The sequence below is a fragment of the Prinia subflava genome, chromosome 4, assembly GCF_021018805.1.
Source record: "Prinia subflava isolate CZ2003 ecotype Zambia chromosome 4, Cam_Psub_1.2, whole genome shotgun sequence".
NCBI lineage: Eukaryota > Metazoa > Chordata > Aves > Passeriformes > Cisticolidae > Prinia > Prinia subflava.
Genome location: NC_086250.1, coordinates 72297226 through 72322322, shown reverse-complemented (window position 1 = coordinate 72322322; position 25097 = coordinate 72297226). Strand labels below are relative to the sequence as shown.

Genomic DNA, 25097 nt, shown 5'->3' with positions numbered 1-25097 from the left:
AACCAGCTGCACACTAGGCCACGGCAGCCCAGTCTGAATTCAGAGCTCCTCACACATCACCCCCACACCTCAAAGGGTCTGGAATGGGATTTCCTTGCACCAAGCAGCTCCTTTTCCCTTTCCCAAAGTCTGGGGAGGGAATGTCCAGCATTCCAAGACCTTTCCAGGACCATTCTGAGCAGGTGGACGCAGATCTGTGATCCCAGGAACGTCCCATCACCCTCCCTCATGGAATTCTCCACCCTCCTGCAAACCCACCAGGGAAAGGGAGGAACTCCTGCAGTTAACGGCCAACACTGACAGGAGAAAAATTTGGATTATGAATAAAATGAGGAAAAAAAAACCCTCAGAAAACTCCTGACAACAAGAACTGGTGGGTTCTGCTTCTTCCATGGATGGTGAGAAGTGTCCAGGGTTTGTCTGAGGTAGCTGAGGGTTGGACTGAATGACTCCGAAAATCATTTCCCCCCTGATGGAGCCTTGGAGGACACTGAATTTGGGCCTGGAAAGGAATCCTTTAAATACCCCAGGAATGACAGCTCTTAAAAACAGCCAGAGAAGCCACCAGAGCCTTTACACATCCTTTAATTCTGCAATTTCAAGGGTGACACACAAAGCACCTACAGCTCAGAGAGAACCTTTCTCAGCACAGGAAACCCAGTTTTCTTGGGAAACACAAGTGCAGTGGATTCTGATTTTGGGGGAATTGGGAACTTTTTGCCAGGTGGATTTAGAGGGTCAAGGCAGGGCAGAATTGGATGTGCCTCAGACCCTGCATTTTGTGCCCTCCTACCCCTTGCTGATCATTGGTGCTGAGCTACACAACCCTGCCTTGTCCTTCCAGTGCACAAAACATCTCTGAAGCTGGGAGGACTCAGAGGTGATATTCAGAGCAGGAGAAGGAAGTTTGTTTTGTTATTTTATATCGGCAATTTTCTCCTGCATCCGCCCGGCGCTGCGGGAGCTGGCGCCAGATGGCTCCGGGATAATGGAAGAGGAGGAGTAGAAACAAATGGTCCCGTGTCACCTCCCACGTGGAGAAGATCACCACCTGAAGGGATAAACCTTTGAGCATCTTTTAGCAGTGGAAACAGCAAAAAACTTCACGTGGGTGCGACATGGAGACAGCAGCAGCAGAGGTCCAAAAAACACCTCCAAACCATCGAGATCCCACCTGTGATCAGCAGGTGTGGGACCGACTGGCAGGGTGCTGATCATTTAGTGTGGTGTGAACTTCCAAGACCAAATTTTCCCTTTTCCCACCCCTCAGCTCCCTTTCCATCTCAAGGCAAAGCAGCAGCAGCAGAGCAGAGCCGAATATCCCACCCCAAACCCCACCGGGGTTCCGGATATGGAATCACTTTTGGGAGAACATTAAAGAAGCATTAGAGGATACACATCAAAACCACCCCAACCCCAAACCTCACATGGCACTTCCCTCCTCATCACCATGCCCAGAAGATTTCCACTTTTTCTTTGATTAAAACAGAAAAAAAACCCCACCCCAAAACCAACAAAAGGACTCGGAGGTGCCGCCCTCCGGCCGCGGGTGGCAGAGGGGGTCACACGGTGGTGATTTTCTTGTCCTTGGTGGCCTGCTTGATGGCAGCCTGCTCGCAGATGATCTCCTTGAGGCGCTGCAGCCTCATGTTCTGCGTGGTTTGGTCGCCCACGCCCGTCTGGCTGCGGTGCAGCAGGTTCAGGGCGTAGATGTACTCCAGCTCCGTGTACTTCACGCCCTGGTCCACCACCAGGTTCAGCAGCTCGTCCGCTGTGTTGTAGAGCATCTCGTAGTACTGCCTGCAGAGGGAAGGACAAAAACACCACGGTCAGCTCTGCTGCTGGGTGGGACAGGCCTTTTGCAGAACTCCGTGAACTGCAAAATTATTTATTCAGCAGTGCCACGAGCAGAGGGAGCTGAACAAAGCGCAGACGTCTTCCCGCTGAACATCGTCCTAAAATCCCGGAATGGTTTGGGTTGGAAGGGATTTTAAAGCTCTTGTTTCACTCCCTGTCATGGCAGGGACACCTTTCACCACCCCAGGGTGCTCCCAGCCCTGTCCAGCCTGGCCTTGGGCACTGCCAGGGATCCCTGGGCATCTTGCGCCCAACGTGGGCAGGTCCTAAAGTCAAAGTGACAGAAATCCCCATTACTGAGACTCACAGAAAGTCTTTAAAGAGACTTTAAAGCCCATCCAGCTCCACCCTGCTTTGATCTCCTCCCCACAGACACCTCATGGCTGAGCCCTGGAAGCTTTTCCTGCCCAGGCTGATGATCTGGGAATGGTAAATCAGCTTCCCTGTGCTCGGCTGTGCCCACGTTAAAGCCAAAAGAAAGCTTGGGGGGCTAAATTGGCTCTTTGGTTAGGTTTGCTAAACCCATATAATTATTTATTAACCTATTTGCCAGATGACAGACTGACCTTTTGATAACTTTTAATTCTTTTCCTTAGTTTTAAACTTCAGCCTTAAAAACACAAAGCAGTTGGCCAGCAGATTCCCCTCACCTGTCCTCCGTTTGTTTATTCCCTCCATCCTTTACAACTCGCTTTCCTCAGCCACCTCTTGATAATCAAAAGAGGGTTTCTAATGGCAGGGACAAACACACTTGTGAAAGGAAAATGAAGAGCCTAAATAAAAAATCACAGAACAAGAGGCTCAGCCCGCTCCCTCTTTCATATTTCATTATTTGATAACATCAGAGGCTGAGTCCATCAGAGCTGCTTGGGCGAAGGCAAACAGGAGAGTGTCTGATCAATATTTATTAATACTTTCAAAGACAAGGAAGGCAAAGTTGAGCAGACTCTGTAATGGAGTGAATAATTACTCATGCAAATCGGGCTTGGCCGCGGGCGCTGCCATGCCGGAGCGGCAGGTTTTTAATTGCACCCAATTAAAAATGCACACCTTGTGCTCCTTCCCTGCTGCCTCGCCTGCTCCCCTTTTATTTTAGAGGAAATTTTTAATTAAAAAATAATCTGATCCTGAGGAGAGTGACAGATGAATCCCGTGTTTGTGAGGTGCAGGAATTCTTCAGTCAGCTCGGATTTAGGACAGGTGAGGCAGGAAGGAGCCGTGAGGAGAAGATGGGGCCGTGCTGCTGGGCTTGTCCAGTGAGCAGTTTGTGCACATTTAGTCCTTTTTGCCTTTTATTTCCTTAAAGGTGCTCTATCACTTTGGGATTTTTTGCTTTGGAGGAAAATTCCCTGCCCCTGGATCCCTGAAAGTGTCCAAGGCCAGGCTGGAGCAACCTGGGATGGTGGAAGGTGTCCCTGCCATGGCAGGGGTGGCACTGGATGATCCTGGAGGTCTTTCCAACCCAGCTCATTCTGGGATTGTGGGAATGCAGCTGATAGGAACAAAGGGACTCATCCCAACAGAGAAATGCTTTCATTTAATTTCATTTTCATTTTACCCTCCGTTCTCACTTATTTGTGTCCTGCTGAAAAGCACCCACGGGATTCGCTGGGCTGGTCTGACTGGAGAGATTCTACACACAAAAACATGGGACAGGTTCTTTAGGGAGCATCTCTCCCGAATTCCTGTGGAATAAGAGCTGCTCTTTACAAGGAGAATTAATCTGCTCCAAGCCTTTGGCTCTTCAGGATGGCAAAAAAACTCCTCCACTGGCCTCCAGCTCTAGTGTTGGTGGCATATTTTGGGGAATGAGGAGTGAAGGACAGCCTGAGGGATCCCAAATCATTAATGTCCTGCTCATACAGGATAATTAACTGATTTTGACGGTTTGGATGACAAGGATTTGTTAATTCTTTAAAAAATAAAATCCATTTTTCATGCAATGAACTCACATCCCAACCAAGACACGCAGGGCCTGTTCCTCTGACCACTGGCCGTGGGATTGGGTCCAAAGCTGCCTTGAATTTTTTGGGTGTTTTTTAGGACAAAACTAAGAACAAATAATACAAAACTGAACTCTCCCTGCTCCTTTTATCCATCTGGAATTGCCCCTGGAAGATCCACGATGACACGAGGAACAGCTCTGGGCTGAGAGCAGACAGGGAAGGTTCCACATCCCTTTAATGGGATGGAAACGGGTCCCAGCTGCAGGGAAAAACATCCCAAGGGCAAACGAAAAGTGAAGAATCCACCTGACCCCCAAACCAGTTCATTTTGTTGGGTTTTAAGCAGCACTTTTGAAAGAAAACAGCAAATTGCCAACCACGAACCCGTTTTGCAAGGAGGCATTTTGAGCTTATATATCCACAGATATCCGTATTAAAAAATGGTCTCTTGAACTCTGTTCTTGGAGAAAGAGAATAAAAATTAAGAAGTTTTCTCATTTAGGGGAAAAAAAAAATCTCAGGAAAGGCAATCAGGATGAGCCCAGCTCCTCTGAGGGCTATTAATACCATTCTCCATTTAAATGCTAATGTTCACCTCTAACCCAAACAAAAATAAAAAGTTTCCAAAAGGTGGCCAGGTGAATTCCAAATGAAATCCTGATTTCCCTGAGAATGACTTGATCTGTTCTTCAGAGGAGGACCCTGGTGTGATGTTTCAAAATAAAGGATCCCACTTTAATTATTCCTTCCTGCTCTGTGTTAGGAAGGAATTCATGGGGCCGGAATTCCAGTCTGGGCGCTAAGTTAGCCAAAGGGAACAACAAAAAAAAAAAAGGAGAAATATAAATTCTGTCCCTTATCTCCCTCTCTTCTGGGGGATTAGGGAGGCGCTTTGGAGTTGCTGCTCTAATGGCAAAGTCACAAAGGTTAAGTGGGAAGCACTTACGGAAAATCTGGATAAAAACTAAATGAGGGGAGAGGGAGACAGGACAGAAGGAAGATTTTATGATGAGGGTGGGGAGGGGCTGGGATGGAATTCCCAGAGCAGCTGTGGCTGCCCTCGGATCCCTGGAAGTGTCCCAGGTCAGACTGGAGCACCCTGGGGTGGTGGAAGATGTCCCTGCCCGTGGCAGGGGATTGGAATTCGATGATCTTCAAGGTCCCTTCCAACCCAAATTCTGTGATTTTATGAAAAAACACCAGACATGACAAGCAAGAAACTGAAAATGATAAAAAAAGCTGTGGTTATGAAATCACTCAATTTTGATATTTGAAGACGATGGTGGAACCATGACATTTAAATATAGAGGGGGATGACTGAGTAAAACAAAGAAGGAAAAACAGCAAGAAATTAGGTGACTTCAGTCAAGTAATGCACAAGAAATGGATTTTCAGGCCTGGCTTGACCAAGAGGAAAATCCCATGGGACATTTTTCCCTTTGGAGTTATTAGAGGTGGGAATGGGGAAGAGTTGAGCATGGTTATAGGGCAGGAGAGATGAGTTCCAGCCAGGAGTTTGCAAAGGTAATTTTGAAATCTCAGAACACTGAAGGAAAATCCAGGTAAAGCAGCAATTACTGTAATTTCTGCACCTCGTGAAGGCTGTGGGGATGTTTGCACACACACGCAGCAGTGAGCAGCATTTAAATCAAAAATCTGCAAACGTGGGAGCTGCTGGTCCCATCTCCAGAGGTGGAAAAGAGGGATGGGAGGTGACAGCAGCATCGTGGCTTTTCGTGGAATCATGGATGGTTTGGGTTGGAAGGGACCTTAAATATCACCAGATTCCAACCAGGACACCTTCCCCATCCCAGGTTGCTCCAAGCCCATCCAGCCTGGCCTTGGACACTCCCAGGGATGGATCCAGTTCCACTTTCCAACCACTGCTCATCCTGTCCCTAAAATTAGGGACATCACCCTCAGGACACCATTCCACCGGGGAATGTAAACTGACTTTTCTTCAGATTTCTTCCTTGATTTTCAATTAACCCCGAGCAGTTCTGGGGACAGCAACAGGAATGTTCCTTCTGTGCCTCCAGAAGAACCCGAAGGGCTTTTGGGGAGTTCACACCAGAGATGGTTTTGCTGTTCTGGTCAACCTCAGCTCCTCTCAGGCACCACACCAAGACCTGGACACTTCTCCTGCGTGCCTGGGATGAGGAAAAGCCCCTGCATGGCTCCATGGACTGAAAAAAACCCGAAATGAGGCCAAAAATGTTCCTGTCACTGTGATCTCCATCTCCTCTGTGCCCCTTGGAAGCAGCTGCCCCATCACCACACGTGGCACAGGCTGCTCTGGGGCTGTGCCACCACAAGAACATAAAAAACCCCACTTAAAAACCTAAAATGTGCGAATTTCCAAGGGGGGAAATGATTTGGGAAAGAAAACAAAGCAGGAGAAGAAGAAATAAAAGGGAAAATGATTTGGGAAAGAAAACAAAGCAGGAGAGGAAGAAATAAAAGGGAAAATGATTTGGGAAAGAAAACAGAGCAGGAGAGGAAGAAATAAAAGTGAAATTGGAGTACAGGGGTGCTTCACGCCTCTGTGGTAGCTCTGCAGATCACAGCCCTTAATAAATAATCAAGGGATGGAAGGATATATTCGGGTTTTTTTTTAAAAAAGCTGGAAGAATAATGAAAATAAAGTCATTTATCCAAGGCAGGATAAAGTATGAGACAGGAAGCCCTCACCCCTTGCTCAGTACCCACACAGGGCTCTGATCAGGTACAGAGCCAGGCAAGAAAAACAAGTGTATTTATTCAAAAGGGCACAAGCTTCGCCTTCTAATTAGAGACAGCCTCGTTAGCAAATCCAATTATTTTCCCTTTTAAAGTTTAAACCACGGAGACGGCGCATGAGGGCCTACATACAAATCAGCTCACCTGGGGGTTGCTTTTTATACAGATGAAACCATTTTGGATAAACCCCCTCAGCCAACACCTCTGGGTGCCACGTGCAGCTCTGTCACTGCGTTTGTCACCACTGCAGAGCTTTTTGCCAAACACAGATGAGGAATCACCTCTTAAGTGCAGAATTAATTAGCAAAGGGAAGGGTAAGGGGCGTGCAGAGCATCACCACCCTTCCCAAAGCTCTCTCCTGTTCTCCCTCCTCCCTTTTATCCTGTGATTTATCTGCCTTATCTTGTATTTTCTCATTAGTATTTCCTGCTTATTTCCTTTTCCTGTCCTCCTGGGGTTCATCAGCTCCAGGGGAGGCTCAGGTGGGAGATCAGAAGGAATTTCCTCATGGAAAAAGTTGGAAAACATCGGAAAAGGCTGCCCAGGGGGGATTTGGAGGGACACCTCCCTATCTCTGGAGGTGTCCAAGGATGTGGCACTCAGGGCTGGTGACAAGGTGGATTTGGTGACCCTGGAGGGCTTTTCCAACCCCAGCAATCCCAGGATTATGGGAATGGGGGTCTCTGAGCATCCCCACATGCACAGAGCACATCAAACCCATCCCTGAACACCTCAGAGCCCCCTCCCAGCTCCCTGGTAATTACACAGCTTTTCAAAGGAAGGATAAATCCATTAAAGCCCATTAAATAATTCTTCAAAAAACAATGTCTGAGCCACTCCTTGTAGCTCCAAACCGGCTGATCCTAATGAAAGATGGAAATCCTCACTCTCCAAATGGAACTTTATAGGGTATTAAACAAGCACCCTCAGCACTTATCTAAATCTTTAATTAGTTCTATAATATACTGATGATATCAAGGCTAATTAAATTTATACAGATAAAGAGCAATGAAATTCTAGCCAAGTGAGCTGGAAAGTACATATTAAATAGTAAATTTAATGGCTCAGGAAGATAAATGCAATCTTGTATAAAAAAATTAAATTCAATTTACATGTTGTATTAAAATTGATTTTGGGTGTGCAAATGATTGGAAAAGAATCTTTTTAATAGATCAGTAAAAGTGTTAATCTGACCTGCTTAAATATTGGTTATTAATGCCAGCATTTGCAAATAAGCCACACACATTTGCATTTTACTGCATATAGTAAAAAAAAAAAAAAAATTATCTCTACCATCTGCCGGTTTATAGGGAATATTAAGGGATTTTTCCCCTTGCCTCATGCATAAATTGGAGGGAACGTGGAAACGAATGTAGCCTGAAAGAAGAGGGAGTCAGCACTTCCACAGAAAGTGCTGCAGAGATTGCTCCAGTCAGCAAAAAAACCCCACAATTTTCACTTCCCTTTGGGAACAACAATCACTGTGGCAACCCCCCAGCTTTATTTAGGATCAAGTGATGTGGAACTGGGTGGGATCGGGGAGGTGCCAGCTGAGCTTTGATAAACCAGGAGTGGTGGGGAGCTGCTGATGGGAGAAGGACAGGTTGGGATGTGCCTGATGGGCACAGAACGGTGAACTGGGGCAGAAGCTCAAGGAGGGCCCTCAAGGCAGTGTCAGCCTGTGGTAGGTCATGGTTGGGTTCCACAAGTCAATCCAGCCTGTGGTAGGTCATGGTTGGTCCAACAAGTCAATGCCAGCCTGTGGCAGGTCATGGTTGATCCAACAAGGCAATGCCAGCCTGTGGCAGGTCATGGTTGGTCCAGCAAATCAATCCAGCCTGTGGTAGGTCATGGTTGGGTCCAACAAGGCAATGCCAGCCTTTGGCAGGTCATGGTTGGGTTCCACAAGCCAGTCCAGCCTGTGATAGGTCATGGTTGGGTCCAACCAGTCAGTCCAGCCTGTGGTAGGTCATGGTTGGTCCAACAAGGCAATGCCAGCCTGTGGTAGGTCCTGGTTGGTCCAGCAAATCAATCCAGCCTGTGGCAGGTCATGGTTGATCCAACAAGTCAACCCAGCCTGTGGTAGGTCCTGGTTGGTCCAGCAAATCAATCCAGCCTGTGGTAGGTCATGGTTGGGTCCAACCAGTCAGTCCAGCCTTTGGCAGGTCATGGTTGGGTCCAACAAGTCAATTCAGCCTGTGGCAGGTCATGGTTGGTCCAACAAGTCAATCCAGCCTGTGGTAGGTCCTGGTTGGGTTCCACAAGTCAATCCAGCCTGTGGCAAGTCATGGTTGGTCCAACAAGGCAATGCCAGCCTGTGGTAGGTCATGGTTGGGTTCCACAAGTCAATCCAGCCTTTGGCAGGTCATGGTTGGGTTCCTCCAGTCAGTCCAGCCTGTGGTAGGTCATGGTTGGTCCAACCAGTCAATCCAGCCTGTGGTAGGTCCTGGTTGGGTTCCACAAGTCAATCCAGCCTTTGGCAGGTCATGGTTGGGTTCCTCCAGTCAGTCCAGCCTGTGGTAGGTCATGGTTGGTCCAACCAGTCAATCCAGCCTGTGGTAGGTCCTGGTTGGGTTCCACAAGTCAATCCAGCCTTTGGCATGTCATGGTTGGGTTCCACAGGTCAGTGCCAGCCTGTGGTAGGTCATGGTCAGGTTCATCAAGTACATTTTGCCTGCACTAGCTGTGGTCAGTAGTTGTGTGTCACTCTCCATTGGTAGGCTGTGGTCAGGTCCATCGAGCCAGAGTTCACCTGCAGTAATTATGGTCGTGTCCAACAAGGGCAGCTGCTGCTCATTTCCAGCATTTTTGGTTGAAATGGCTTTTCCCTCTCTATCATTCTGAGGGTAAAAGTCGCATTTAGAGGGATTGAAACCCACCACCCCTAAAAGAGCACAGCTGTGGCCTCTTCTGACTATTCCTGGTGGGTTCAGTTCCAATTATCCCAACTTTTTCATCCAACAGAGCTTTGCTACAATATTTTTTTTGCCAGACTGCACAAATCTGAACGTTTTAAATGAAAATATTATCAAGGTCATGTCAGTGCAGGGTAAAACCCAGAGTTCATGGGGTTTCTATCTCCACCCTCCACTGCATGGACAAAAAAAAAAAAGGTTTTACTCATGGACTATCTTGGAGTTGCATCCCTTTGCTCGTCACTTTTTACGGACAGACTCCTTGGAAACAAAACTGGTGCCCACAGAGTGAGAATCCTGCACTGCTTCTGGATGGTGGAGTAGTTCAGAGCCATCAAAAGCACAGAAATTCTCTGAACTGCTTTTCATCTCCTCCCAGCAACGCATCTTCAACCGCACAGAACCTCCAGGCTCTCCAAAGGACTCTGCTGGGAGAGCTGAACCCGGAGTTTCCCGCAGTAGTTTGTTAATTTATCCACCTCTCACAGTTCCCATCTGAATTTCCATCTGAGACACCGAATTCAGAACTTCTCTGTTCTCCCAAAAGCTGCTCTGAGGGTGAGAAGGAGCCGTCACCCCATCATGGTTCCTTCCCACCTCATCCATTCCGTGGTTACGGGGCCAGCGGGAGGCTCCTTGTGTGTCTGACGGGATGGATCCAACCCAGCAACGGCCACCCCACAGGAGAATCATGGAATGGTTCAGGTTGGAAAAGCCCTCTCAGATCATCCAGTCAACCGCACAGAACCTCCAGGCTCTCCAAAGGACTCCGCTGGGAGAGCTGAACCCGGAGTTTCCCGCAGTGGTTTGTTAATTTATCCACCTCTCACAGTTCCCATCTGAATTTCCATCTGAGACACTGAATCCAGAACTTCTCTGCTCTCCCAAAGGCTGCTCTGAGCGTGAGAAGGAGCCGTCACCCCATCATGGTTCCTTCCCACCTCATCCATTCCGTGGTTACGGGGCCAGCGGGAATCTCCTTGTGGATCCAACCCAGCAACGGCCACCCCACAGGAGAACCATGGAATGGTTCAGGTTGGAAAAACCCTCTCAGATCATCCAGTCCGACCATTCCAAGCACTGCCAAAGCCACCACTGTCCATGTCCCCAAATGTCACATCCACAGGGCTTTTAATCCCTCCAGGGATGGGTATTCCAGCCCTGCCCTGGGCAGCCCTTTGGCTGAAGAGATTTTTCATAATACTGTTGCTCCTTGGGTAAACTCACAGATTCCACCCCTGAAAGCCCCTCCAGGGACTAAAAGCACATTTTTCCTGATGATTCCCCAAATCTGCACATTTTCCATGAAGGAAAACTGCATTTCCCCCAGAGCCCCACTTTTAGCAGATGGCAGAAAAATCCACCCATTTCCCACGTTGGGCTGGGCTTAGGAAAATAACTCCAAATCCTATTAGAAAAGCCAAATTTTATATCTTGCCTCTTCCCAATCCAAGCTATTCCCCACCAAACTTGCTCTTATTTGCACTTCTTTCCTTCTCCCCTTTGTTTTTCCTCACATGACCACGTGGAATCCGTGTCTGATCTACGACTTCCGTGTGCGCCTGACAGACCCATGTCGGCTTTGGGTGTTAATGCACCTCTGTGACGTGAGGTGGCGGCTGAATTTTAGAGCCTCTCTGTATTATTTCAGCTCAAATCTGGGATACAAATTATAAAATTTAATAATAAATTTTTAATAAAATTATAAAATACAAGGGGAGCTTTACAGCCTTCAGTAAAACTGGAGGAACACACGATGCATTCTACATAATTTCCTGAATATATCTAAATGTCGACATCATATGTGTGTGTATTCAATGCAGTGCTCTTGGTGTAATTATTGAAATGTCTCCCTAAAAAACAAGGATTGAGGCATTTGGACTTCACCTGAGTGTGTGGATTTCTCCTGGCTATGAGGCCCAGGTTCATTAGAGGACAGATTTAATTGCTACATCAGAGTTTGTGTGTTGATATTCGACATCTGACGCGCGAAAGTTCAGGGACGCCAATCAGGCACGGTGCAGATGCCACTCTGCAAAACGTTCTCAGACAGTCTCCATCTGTCGGATATGGTAATCCCTGCTCCCCATCAATAATTCACCTCCTTCACTCCATGTTTCCAGCATTTGAGTCGGAATTTTCAATGCCAGCCCCAGCAGAGGCTCCGCCTTGGATAGACGGCGTTGCCTGATCTGCATTCCCGGCTCGTTCCTGCCCCGGAGCCTCTCGCCTTTGGCACTTCCAGAATCATTTCTCAGTTTATTTGTTGGGTTTTGGTGTTTTTTGTTTTTTTTTTACTGTGAAAATCACAGCTCTCCTTTTGGGCAGTCTCATCTCACCCGAGGGTGGAAGGCAGAGGGTGATTACAGCAATCACACCGAAATCCAGCTGGGATGGAGACGCCTTTCCCGGGAAAGCTCCTGGGGAACACCGTGGGGACGGCTGAATCCCCCAAATCAGATGTTACTGCACAGTTGAAGAGGGAGGAAAGGGGAGCAGGGCAGGTAAGAAGATGATGTGGAGCTGTTCTTCCATGGGTCGGAAAATGCTGAGTGCCATCCTGTCCCCAACGGACTCCACGGAGCCCAAAAAATCTTGGTTACACCCCAAACTCTGCAGCCTTCACTCTTTAAAGAGAATTAATTGAAAAAATAAAGACGGAAACCAACTTTTTACACAGGCCATGGATAATGACAGGACAAAAGAAAGCTTAAAACTGAAAGAGGTGAGATTTGGATTAGATTTGAGGAGGAAAGGGTTTATTGTGAGGGTGGTGAGGCATTCGGAGCGCTCTGGGATAGGGGAAGGTCCCTGCCCATGGCAGGGGATGGCACTGGATAGGCTTTAGGGTCCCTTCCCACCCAAACCATTCCAGGATTCTGTTATCCCAGGAGATGTCTGGATTGTTGAGAACATTCCCTGGCATGAGGGCAAGTTCCCCCCAAAATCATCAATCCTTCAGCACCAGTGACACAGGAAGGTCCCCAGGTGCCCCCAGCAGCAGCAGCCCCAGCTCTCAGCATTTGAAAGGTGGAAAAACCATCTTGGGACTTTCCTTGGCCAAAGGGAATAAACCCTGAAGATAAGAAATAGCTGGGAATGTTACAGATCCCACCAGCTGGAAGGACCAGCACATCCCCAGGCACGGATCCTCAGCAGAAAGGGAAGGATAAAACTCCTGGTTGCAGAATGCAGCTGGTGGAAATCCTTATTTAGGATTATTTAGGATTATTTAGGATTATTTAGGTTTATTTGGGTTCACCAGCTGGCTTTGCACCAGGACTCACCACCAGCCCTGAGTTGGCTAAAACCTCCAAGCCAGACCAAAAGCCAATGAATTAAAGATCTTGTTGATTAAAGAGTAATTAACTATAGAGGAAAGGAAGGAATGTATCTCAACGTGCCAAAATTCAAGTGTCCAGTGCCACCATGTCACCTCCATGGTCACCACTAACCCTGATCCCCAAGTGCCACATCCACATGGTTTTGGGCTCTTCCAGGGATGGTGACTCCACCACTGCCCTGGGCAGCTGTGCCAGTGCTTTTTTCCCTCTCTGGGAATAAAATAAATGTTCCTAAATCCAGTCTAAACCTCCCCTGGATGACTTAAAGAGCTGGAACCCTGCTGATCCTGGGCCGCACCTGCAGCCATCCCTGCTCAACCCCAGTGCTGTGTCATGGCTTGTCCCCGTTGGTCCTCTCAGTTCTGCTACTCCTGTCCTTTCCTCAGTTTCCCTTTTCCCTCCTCCATCCCACCAGGAACTGGCCCTGGGCCATTTCCCTTCCCTTCCCTTCCCTTCCCTTCCCTTCCCTTCCCTTCCCTTCCCTTCCCTTCCCTTCCCTTCCCTTCCCTTCCCTTCCCTTCCCTTCCCTTCCCTTCCCTTCCCTTCCCTTCCCTTCCCTTCCCTTCCCTTCCCTTCCCTTCCCTTCCCTTCCCTTCCCTTCCCTTCCCTTCCCTTCCCAAACCTTCCCTTCCCAAACCTTCCCTTCCCTTCCCTTCCCAAACCTTCCCTTCCCAAACCTTCCCTTCCCTTCCCAAACCTTCCCTTCCCTTCCCAAACCTTCCCTTCCCTTCCCAAACCTTCCCTTCCCAAACCTTCCCTTCCCAAACCTTCCCCTCTCCCTTCTCATCCCATTTCCTTTTTCAGTTTTCTCTTCTCCCTTCTCGCTTTTCCTTTTCCCTTCCCCCCTTTCCTTTTTCCCTTTTCCTTTCTCCCATTTCCCTTCCCCCTTCCCCCTTTTCCCATCCCATTTCCCTTTTCCCTTCTCCTATTTCCCTTTTCCCTTTCCCTTTTCCCTTCCCCCCTTTCCTTTTTCCCTTTTCCCTTCTCCCATTTCCCTTCTCCCTCCCCCCTTTTCCCATCCCATTTCTCTCCCCTCCCAATCCCCGTGCCCAGACCTGCCCTTGTCCTCGCTGTCCCTCTGTGTCCCAACATTTTCCTCCCTCCCAGCCCTTCCCTGGGACACATTTCCGACCCCGGGTGGGAGAGCCTCGCTCCCGGCTCAATCCAGTCGAGAGAGGAGCGGGCGGTGGCAGATGTGACCGGAGCGGTGACAGCAGCGACTGCAGGGCTCCGGGATCGGTAATTCCCGAGCTGACAGCGGGGCCCTAATGAGATCCGACTGCCAGGGCAAAGCACTCTGCTCCTCCGGGGCTGTGCCGGGCTGGGGACACGCCACCTCCTGTGAAAAAGGCAGGACTTTTTCCTAATTGCTGCCATTTGCAGGTGGGAGCCGGGCAATGGAGATGCATCTCCAGCTGACAATCCGATATTCACCTTTCCTTCAGCTGCAGGCTAATCCTGGGATGGCTGCTCCTCACACACTGATGGTTCTTCCTTTTATTTTTGTCATTTCTTTTTTTGTGTGTGTCACAAAAATCCCGTTCTTAAAAATCTGCCCTTTCCCTTAAAGCTGCTTCATCAGAACAGATCGAGCACAGACCCCACCTTTAAGCACGGGAGGAAAAAGCAGTTTCTAACCCAAACAGGAGATCCGAGGTGATGTGGGATGGCTCAGACATGGAGCTCACATTCCCACAGTGGGATCTGCTCCCACGGGATGGCTCTGGATGTTTGCTCCAGCTCAGTCTGAGGGCTGGGCTCTTCTCCCAAGCTGACAAAACAAGAGGGAACAACCTCAAGTTCCAGGAGAGGCTTAAGCTGGATATTAGGGAAAGTTTTTTCCCCAAAAAGGTTTTCCAGCCTTGGTGGAGTCCCCATCCCTGGAGGGATTTCAAAGCCCCGTGGATGTGGCACTTGGGGACAGGGTCGGTGGTGGCCTTGGCAGTGACACAAAGGGCTCAATGGTCTTAGAGGCTTTTCCAACCCAAATGATTCCCTGAATCCAAATGAAGTCGATCCACTGAAACCCATTCTTTGTGCTGGGAGGTGCCACTCTTTGCTATTCCAAAGCAAAAAAAACCCTTTAATTAAGGAAAACCAACGGAATTCCACTGGATCCCATTTCCACCCTGCAGGCTGCTGCCTCCGTGCCTCCAGCCCAACCCCTCGTGTGATGCTGGGTGTGATTCCTGCAGCTGTGGAAGTGCAGGGAATGCAGGAATCCAATCCTTAGACTGGACAGAGAGGAGAGGATTTGCTGGAATGTTCCCGTGGAAGTTTTAGGGCAAGCACGCAAATAAAGTGCACACAAAAATCGCTCTCTGTGCACACCAAATCCTGCCAAAGCCAGGGGTGGATCCACCACACACACACAGAGGCTTTACCTGGGCCTAAAAAGGAGCTTTCACACTCATCCTCGTGTTTCTGTGGGATGAAAAACTTATCAGAACCTGGACACCCTCTGGAACTGCAGTTTGGGTCTCCTGATCCACACTTTGAACCCGGTCTAAGACTCTGCAGCCTGGGGGGGCCTGTGGGGAAAACCCTGTGGCCTCTCCCCAGCCCAAACCCCTTCCCAACAAAACATCTCCCATGTTTCCTGTGGAAAATGAAGTGCAGGGAGAAACTGAATTTCCCTGCAGGGCTGGGAACCCGGCAGGACTCCTGGGTGGGTTTCCCAAGGATCCAGAGCCCGTGGAGAGCCCATCCCACCCCACAGCTGACCGTGGGTTTGCTCCATATCCTTGCTGCCACCACCCACAGCCCCAATTCTGGGCAAATCAACCAAATATTGACGAATTCTCCGTGATTTCCCAGAAATGACAGTGCCCACCAGGACTGACACCTCCAGGATGCGCTCTCAAACCCGGGCCTGGAAAAAGCCATGCCCACCTCACATTCCAGAGGCCTGGAGAAACACCAGGATCCCATTCCAGCTGGATGAGCAGAGTTTCCTGAACTCAGAGCTCCCATTAAAGCACCTCCACAAGAAACTGGCCGGTGGCAAAGCGTCGTCACCCAGGCCAAAATCACTGAAGGTGGAGAATAAGAAGAAAAACTTGCAGCGAGAAAAATCCCTTGCCTTTAATTACCATTAGCAATGCAGCATGACAGAGGGAGATAAACACACAGGCACCTACACAAATAAGGAGTTTGGGAACACAAAGTAATTACTTTGATTTTTTTTTTTTCTTCCCCCCCTCTAAACCAACATTCAAAACTTATTAGTCTCCGGAAAGCACATATCAGCAAAAGACTGTCACCCCGGGGATAAATGAGGGATTTGTTGGTAATTCATTTGCAGGAGAATATATCCTGATGGTTTTAAGGCAGAGGGGGAACGTGCTCTGGCCAAAGCAGCCTTCTCTGGGATGTTTATTCCCATCTGGCTCCCTGGAAATGGGAACGCCAGGTTTCTGCTGGCTGGCAAGTTCACCCCCATTGATTGTTTCTTTAACATACCACGAACTGAGCGAGGGAAAGTCGATGGAGCCTCGCAGTTTTTCAGTCCATTTCCAGTTTAGGAAAATTGAATTAATCTCTTTGCTCTCAGAGCAGCTCAGACATCCCTGCCCAGGCAATGAAAATCATTGCAGAGGCCACGCAAACCTCTCTCTTTAAAGGTTACGGAGCCAGGATTAAAAGCGCCTCCGGGAAGGGCTGAAAAGCCCGATCAAAATAAAACATTGAGTCAACTCTGCAAGGGCTGAGCAGGACTGGTGCCCCCAGAGCCTGCGGATGTTTCCAGGTGCTTCCCTCTGGCACTTGGAGCAATCCCCATGGAGTGTGGGTGCTCCATGAGTTCCCACACGTGGCATGTTCAGGGCTGGAGGAACTGCTGTGTGAATTTAGCCCCTAATCCAGTTACTCTGAGTCCTGGGTTGAGAAATGTAACCAGAAATGTGTATTCTGTTTTAATCCATTGAAGCTGGTTGGGAGATTTTGTTCTTTATCTCTTGTAACTCCAGGGGGGAAGAGGGCGATGCCTTCTGTTAATGGACACCTGATAACACCAGATAAGGCAGGGCCTCCTTATCTCTTCCTGCACCCATCCTCCTCCCAGGGACATCCCCTGTGAATGGGCCATTGAAGGCTCTCACAGGACTGATAACATCACCTCATCCCATTGGGAGATGCTCCACCCAGCGGGAGGAGCCAAAGCCTTTCCATGGGATAAAACAGCAATCCCAAACCCCAAGGGAGCCTGTTCCCACTGGATTCCCAGAGGATGACTGGACCCTTTCTTGAGGATCATCTCTGCTCCAACAGAGCCACATCTGTCACTCCATGGGGACTTATTTCAGACTGCTTCCAACACCCTGACCAACAGGGTGTCAGGTTTGCATCCTGACTCTGTCAGTGCTCCTTTGCACTATTCCATTTATTTTATTTTACTTTATTTTTACCTTTTTTGTTGTTTGTTCTCTCTCTATTAAACTGTATTTCTGACTTGGAGTCTCACTGGTTTTGCCTTCAAACCAACGCACTCTGGGGCTGCTCTGGGCTGTAAAGCCTCAAGGGTTGTCCTGGGGAGGAATATTTGAGAGCAGCCCTGAGGAGGAGGAGTGGACACATCCATGGAGATGAGCAGGGCTTCCTCAGAGCACAGTCACACTTTCCAAAAATCTCCAAAATATTCCCAAACCTCCTCTCCATCCTGTGCTGAGGAGCTGGGAAGCTTCAGCAAAGGGCTTGGCCACGCCAAAGATTCCAGGAGTTCGGGAAGGACTGGGAAAGATGAAAGTTTGGGAAACCTGGAGCAGGCACTTGGCCAAAGGATTTGGGGAAGGGTCTGGAGCCCCAGGAGGGGCTGAGGGAGCTGGGAAGGGGCTCAGAGGGAGAAAAGGAGGCTCGGGGGGACCTTGTGGCTCTGCACAAGTCCCTGACAGGAGGGGACAGCCGGGGGGGTCGGGCTCTGCTCCCAGGAACAGGGACAGGAGGAGAGGGAATGGCCTCAGGGGAGATTTTAGGGAAAATTCCTTCCCAAAAGAGTTGTCCAACCCTGCCACAGCTGCCCAGGGAGGTTTGGAGTCCCCATCCCTGGAGAGATTTAAAATCCACATGGATGGAGACATGGGGACACTGGTGGCAGTGCTGGGGGAACAGCTGGACTCAAAGATCTCACAGGGCTTTTCCAACCTGAACAATTCCACGATTCCAAATGCACTGGAAGCAGGGAGAAACTCCAAGAAAGGCACCAGGGAATTCTGTTAGGGCACAGATTGGTGCCGTCCCAAACTCCCGGCAGCTGCAGATTTAACTGGGAGGGAAGGAGATCCACGGGTGGGAGATTCCCTGCGGGGATTTCACGGATCCCATAAAAAGGTGGATCCGTGGGATGCGGGGGCAGTCTGGGGAAGGGCCAGACAGGATCCCCTAAATCCCCCTGGGGAAGCAGGAGGAGGAGGAGGGTGAGGACGAGGGTGTCAAGCTGAGGGCTGGTTTTTAATCCTCTGCGATCTCGGGGTTTTCGGTTAATGCGGCAAGGCTGCTAATTGCCGCTAATTAAACCCGCACTGAGATCAAAGCTCAGTGGAAACTACGGGGGGGAGCAAACAAGGCGGGAAAGAAAGGCAAGGAAAACACGGATTTTGTAGTAACCGAGTCCTTAATTGAAAACTAAAGCAGCTTTGTTAATTAAAGGCTGCTCGCCCAAACGAGGACGCGCTCCAGTCCATGGAGATGGAGACAAGGCGTCTTTCCCAGCAAAGGAAAGCTGCTCCTCCAGAGCTTCTCCTGCCCCTGGAGGGACTTCCTGGGATCCAGACTGAAGATTTGGGGATTTTTACCTTTCACAACTCGGGCTGGGAAGTTGGGGGGGTCACAGTGCCCTGTTCACTCAGCTAACGTGGGGTCAACTCAAACTGAATGATCCTGAACACCCCGAGTTTAGTCCTGGCTTGAGGGCAGCCCCAAGGGGAATAATCTGAGATATTTCCCTCACCCACAGGAGGCAGGGGAGCATCACAGGAGCTCTGCAGAGACTCCTGACTCCAAACAAAGGGATCCAGGTCAAGATTTGCTGGACCTGATGCTCTCCACACACAAATCGAGCTCAAGGATGGCTCTCAGAGGAAGATTCCCTCCAGCAGCTCCAGCCCTGGGCAACCCGGGCAACCAGACACAACCAGAGTATTTATCAAGGGTAAAATCAGACAGAGAAATGAGATCTGGCAATGAGAAGTGTTCCTCCCGAGCACGAGGATGTTTGAACGCTTCCCTTTCCCTCGGCAGCTCCCAGCAGATGGCAGCAGGGCATTGCTGATCCCTGCTGCCCGGGACAGCCTCGTGGAACGGCAGAAATCTGGGGAGAATCGACCCAAAAACTGCCCGGCCTGGCAGGGCAGGAGCCCTGAGCGCCCAGGATCCGAACCTGGCACTGCAGCCCTGCAGGGATGCAGGGTTTGATAAAAGCTCAGGCTCCGGCTGCATCCTCCACCCTCAACCTTCCCATCCTCCCCTCCAACAGGATCAGGAATCCGGGAATGCTTTGGGTGGGAAGGGATCACCCAGTGCCACCCCCTGCCATGGGCAGGGACACCTTCCACTATCCCAGGGTGCTCCAGACCCCGTCCAGCCTGGCCTTGGAATAAAGATGGGTTTGGAGTAACGGGAGCGTTCCCCAAACCCACTGAGGGGCTGGAGCAGGTCCAGGGAAGGGAATGGAGCTGGGAAGGTTTGGAGCCCCAGGAGGGGCTGAGGGAGCTGGGAAGGGTCTGGAGAATTCCTGAGGGAGCTGGGAAGGGGCTGAGCCTGGAGAAAAGGAGGCTCAGGGGGGACCTTGTGGCTCTGCACAGCTCCTGACAGGAGGGGACAGCCGGGGGGGTCGGGCTCTGAGGAGAGGGAACGGCCTCAGGCTGGGCCAGGGGAGGCTCAGGGTGGGTACTGGGAAAATTCCTTCCCATAAGGGTTGTTAAACATTGGAAGAGGCTGCCCAGGAAAGTTTGGAGTCCCCATCCCTGGAAGTGTCCAAGGAATTCCTGGATGTCGCTCTGGGCTGGGGACAAGGTGGGCATCGGGCACAGCTTGGACTGGATGATCTTAGAAATCTTTTCCAGCTTCCACGATCCCGTGAGTCCATGACTGGGGTTACTGATGGCCAAACCAGGAACAAGCAGAGCTCTGGTGGCTCCTCCCCACCCCGCTTCCCTGGGGATCCACCAGCAGTGCCAAGGAGGTGCCACATCTGCCACAGGGACACGTCCCAGCCAATGTCCCTGGTGACATCACAGCCAGAATTCCTGGTGACATCACAGCCAGTATCCCTGGTGATGTCACAGCCACTATTCATGGTGATGTCACAGCCAATATCCCTGGTGATGTCACAGCCACTGTCCCTGGTGATGTCACAGCCAAAAACCCTGGTGACATCACACCCAAAAATCCCTGGTGATGTCACATCAAATATCCCTGGTGATGTCACAGCCAATATCCCTGGTGATGTCACACCCACTGTCCCTGGTGATGTCACGCCCACTATCCCTGGTGACGTCACCAACACCAGGAAAAGATTCCTGGTCCCTGCAGGAGAAGTGGCCACAGGAGCAGTTGGAATGGCAGCACAAGGAAAGCTCTGAGTGACTCCAGGGGTGGGGACACCTCTGGGTCCCTCTGCTGCCACCGCCTGAGGCAGGGAGGACCCTGAGCCCCAGGGACAGTGACAGCGCTGCTCAGAGACCTTCACTTCCGAGGCCACAGGGACAGTGGCTGGAGAAAATGTTCCCATTTCATCCCTGGTTCCCATTTCATCCCTGGTTCCCATTTCATCCCTGCTCTGACACTGGTTGGAGAAAATGTTCCCATTTCATCCCTGGTTCCCATTTCATCCCTGGTTCCCATTTCATCCCTGCTCTGGCACTGGTTGGAGAAAATGTTCCCATTTCATCCCTGGTTCCCATTTCATCCCTGGTTCCCATTTCATCCCTGCTCTGGCACTGGTTGGAGAAAATGTTCCCATTTCATCCCTGGTTCCCATTTCATCCCTGGTTCCCATTTCATCCCTGCTCTGGCACTGGTTGGAGAAAATGTTCCCATTTCATCCCTGGTTCCCATTTCATCCCTGCTCTGGCACTGGTTGGAGAAAATGTTCCCATTTCATCCCTGGTTCCCATTTCATCCCTGCTCTGGCACTGGTTGGAGAAATTGTTCCCATTTCATCCCTGCTCTCTCTGTCCCCTTTGCAGCCACCTCGGTTCACTCTCCAGAACACTCAATTTTAACACTCGTATGACTCAGAAAACTGATTTTTTTTCCAGTGATTTTTCATTTAAGGGTGAGTCTGAAGTAGAATCCTCACCCTTTGTGATCGCCTCGGACGAAATCTTCATAAAATCCCAGAGAATTTCAGGTGAGGAGAATTCCAGAGGGAGAGGGGGAAAGAAGGCGCAAGGGAAAGGACCTGAGCAGGAATTCACATTTGAAGCTTTTACCCCTTTCATGCCATAAATCTAATTCTGGCTGTGAAACTTTGGGAATTTGGAGGTGTTTGGAAGTCATGCTCAGTCCCAGACTTTGCAGCACGTGCCTGGATATTCCATTGGGAGAAAACCCTGCTTTTTCCTTAATAAAGCAGTGGAAAGCCCCAACAACCTCCTGCACTTCTGCTGGCCTAGATACTGAACACACACAGGAGTGAAAATCCTATTAATATTTGCAGGAAATTTAGCAAAAGCCACAAATCCTTTGTGACACCTCAGCAATCAGAACCAGCCCATTTCACCCTTTCTCCTGGTGGAAAAAAAGCTCCTCACACCACTTGGCAATTTAATTTTTTTTTTCCAATGGAAATGTGTTCCAGTTTGTCTCTGTGATGCTCTGCTGAGACTTTCCTTGCTTGAACTGAGAATTTTCCAGCAAAACTCATTTAAAACACATTTTTCCCTTGCCATGGGACTGCTCCCAAATGCTGCTGTTGTCATCTGCGGGTTACAGAGCTTTGGAAAAATGAGGTTTAAACAGCAAGAGCCTCACCAGGACCAACAAATGTTACCTGAGTTTGCTGTGAATCCTTCCAGGTGATTTTGGCTTCCAGGGATTTTGGCTTCAGCTTCCCTGCCTGAGGTTTCTACTGCCTGAAGTCACTGAGCAGAGAAGAAGGGGGATGCCCAGTGTCCCCTGAGGCCTCTAAAAAGCCCTGAAGACCACATCAGAGGTGAAAAATAAAAGCAAAATCAAAAGCACAACGCTCAGGAAAACCTTAAAAAAACACCACTTTTGGTCCTTTCTCAGCTGGTCTGGTCTTTCCTACAAACTGAATTCAAACGGGTTCACTTTGGGAAAAGGGACCACAATTCAGATTTAATGCGTGGAGAGTTGATTGTTAATTGTGGCTAATTGCTCCTTGAACCCTCGGTGTCATGGGCACAGAAACACCCAGGCAGGGTTAGGAATGCCCTGTCCCATTCCTGATCCTCCAATTCCCTGGAGAAGTGAAGCAGGGAGGGAATTTATCCCAGGAGGTGCAGGGGGAAGGGAGAGCAGGGGAGGGAGGGTTTCTCCATCAGCTCTGCCACTGCTCCTACACAAAAAAAACCCCTTTATCTCGAAAAAGGCAAAAACCTGAGTTAACCACAGCACAGAGCATTTCCAGATTCCTGCCTGAGCCATAGCACAGAGGTACAAATCACTTTTATCCCGGCCTGATGTTGTTTTACTCCTTCTGGAGGGGAACTGTTATGTTTATTTAATGGTTTGAGTAGACCTGGGTGAGGTGGAGTCCCCGGGGTGACGTGAGAACCTCGCTCGGGTGATTGTGAATTCAGGGCCTTGTTTGTGTGAAAGGAGAGCCTGGGTAATAAACATTTCAACATTCAGGAGCCATCCGAAGAACTAAAGAATCAAACAGACTCCTCAGAGCTCGGAATCACGCCCCAAAAGAGAAGATGGAAGCGATGAAGCAGTGAAAGCAATAAAAGAAATGTTGCTGAGTTGATGTGATGGTTAGAAATCTGCACAGAGCTGCTGTGGGAGGGTGGGGATTGGGCTCTTCCCCCGAGGAACAAGGACAGGACATGAGGAAATGGCCTCAAGTCGTGCCAGAGGAGGTCTGGGTTGGATATCAGGAAAATTCCTTCACCACAGGTCATTTAAGAAAGAAAAGGTGGAATTTGGGAAGTTTATTTGCAGAGTTTCTAATGAATCTGTCTCCCTTTCCCTCCTGCAGACCTCAGTGTTCACAGCTTCCTCAGGCCAATGCTGAATGAATTCAATCATGATCCATCCCCAGACGAGATCCCAAAGAAATGAAGCCCTCACTCCTCATCCAGGGATTGCAGAATCCCCTCCCAGTCCAGCCTCCAACAGCAGTGACCAAGTGATGGCACCGAGTTCTCCCCATGTTTGTGGCGGGTCAGATCCAGGTTTCCCAAACCTCTCTCATTTGACCCCATTCCCTCATCCCCACGTTCCGGAGCTTTCCTTTGGCTGTTCCTGGGCTCAGCTGTCCCCTCCTGACTCAGCTGCAGCCACAGAGGATCAGCTGAGGAGCTCCCAGGGGCCAAAAACACTGCTCAGGGTTTGCCTTCACCCCTCTGCTCATCCCTCAGTCCTCCCCGAGTGAAGAAACCCCCAAAATGTGGGAGAGGTTTGCAGGGGGTCTGTCACACCCCGTTTTGGGGTTATTTTGCTGTTCCTGCTGTTTCAAGGTTACAGAACCTGAGGGAGGCGTCCCTCCAAGCCAACCTGGATCTGGTGACCCTGAGCCTTCAACAAACCCAAATATTTCTCACCTGGGAATAAATCCAAGCCCCACTTTCATCCTAAGCTCCACCCATTCCCTTTGGAAGCTTTTCCCTGCCTGGGTTTTGGTCTTGGAGAAGCCCCGAGGAGGCGCCAGGCGCAGACGCTTTGGTGGGACCTCACATCAACCTCCACTGATCCAGAGTTGGACTTGATGTCCTTTGAGATCCTCCCTAACCTCAATAACCCCCCTGACTCTGATTCCATGTCCCTCTTGTTGGAGTCCAGGACATCCCTGTGGCCACCCTGGAGGGTTTGGGGACCGGACAGGGGGTCTGGGGTCTGTCCAGGGGCTCAGGCAGCCTCACACAGAGCCCAGGAGGACACTGCCTCTGATCCCTGCCATGGAGTGAATGCCCACAGTGTGTGAAGAATCACAACCCGAGAGAATTCAAAATAAGCAGTAGTTAGTTTATCACAGAGTGTGAATGTAGAATTTAGGATTTTTAGTGTATGGGTTTGAAGAGACAACACAGAGGAATTGGGGAGTGGTCCCTGTGCTCCTTGTTCTTGTACTCATCCTCCATTTTCTGCTGAGTTGGATTTTAGAGATTGGTTTAGAGTAGAAATGACATATTAGCATAGGCAGTGAGTATTGGTAAGATTCTGTCAATAAAAAGTTCATTTTGGATGTGTTTGGGCCAGGGAATGGTACAAAGGGTCCGGGACCCTCTGACCCGCCCAGTCCCCCGCGTGTCCTGCTCTGCTGGGGACGCCCTGCAGAGCTGGGACAGAACTGAGAGATGATGGAGAATAAACAACCCTGGAAACTCGGACTGGGGACTCAGCCTGGCTGCTCTGGCTCCGGGGTGAAACACTCAGGGCAAAGAGAAGATGAAAAACCTCATTTACCTCAGGGAACAGCAACCCCGAGGAGAATCTCAGGGAACAGCAACCCTGAGACCCCCTGAGCGTTGTTCAACCAAAGAAAAGCCAAAATCACCACCAACACCTCCACCTTTGAACCCCGCGCTCATCCGGCCGCGTGGGGCTTTGGGAAGGAGCCACCTCAGCTCCTTTGTCACCGCAGAGGAGTGACAGAGCCGCAGGTGTGTGCTCACCTGGCGAAGTCCAGGTCAGCCTCGCGGGACATGGTGATGTTGGTCAGGTTCTGCTGCAGGATGAAGATGTTCCTGCACATCTTCTTGATGCCCGACTCGCTGATGCGCTTGAAGTAGTGGGCGCCGTTGATGAGGATGCAGGAGATGAGGTGGCCCAAACCTGCGAGGGGGAAGAGGTTTAGTGCCAGGAATTCGTGGTAAAACCCCCCAAAATGAGCACTGCTGAGTGGTGAAGGTGAGCTGGGTCAGGGGATAATTGGATTTTACCTGGAAAGCCTCAATAACCTTCAGGGTGCAGTTTAGGGCTTTCCAACTCTTTAGTAAAAACTCAAAACTGCCCCAAAATTTAAGTGCTGTGTTATCACAACCACTGATTTTTGATCAGGTTTTGCATAGTGTCCCTTCCAGTCCCTCACCCTGTCTGGGCAGAGCAATGGGTCACTGCAGCTCCTGGAAAACCACGGGATTTTAATCTGTTATCCAGGGTGGTGCTTTCC

The 25097-nt window shown here is 49.9% G+C and overlaps 1 protein-coding gene across 1 annotated transcript in view; it reads right to left on the bottom strand.

The window, feature by feature from the left end:
* Positions 1 to 573: 573 nt before the first annotated feature.
* The window catches only part of EXOC4 (exocyst complex component 4), a 314358-nt gene continuing 289834 nt past the window's right edge, over positions 574 to 25097 (bottom strand). Inside the window, exons 17-18 of the mRNA XM_063397129.1 lie at positions 24601 to 24760; positions 574 to 1800 (exon numbers count right to left, since the gene is read on the bottom strand). Coding sequence (XP_063253199.1) covers positions 1563 to 1800; positions 24601 to 24760 — 398 coding nt within the window. The 3' untranslated portion in view covers positions 574 to 1562. The remainder of the gene's footprint in view (positions 1801 to 24600; positions 24761 to 25097) is intronic.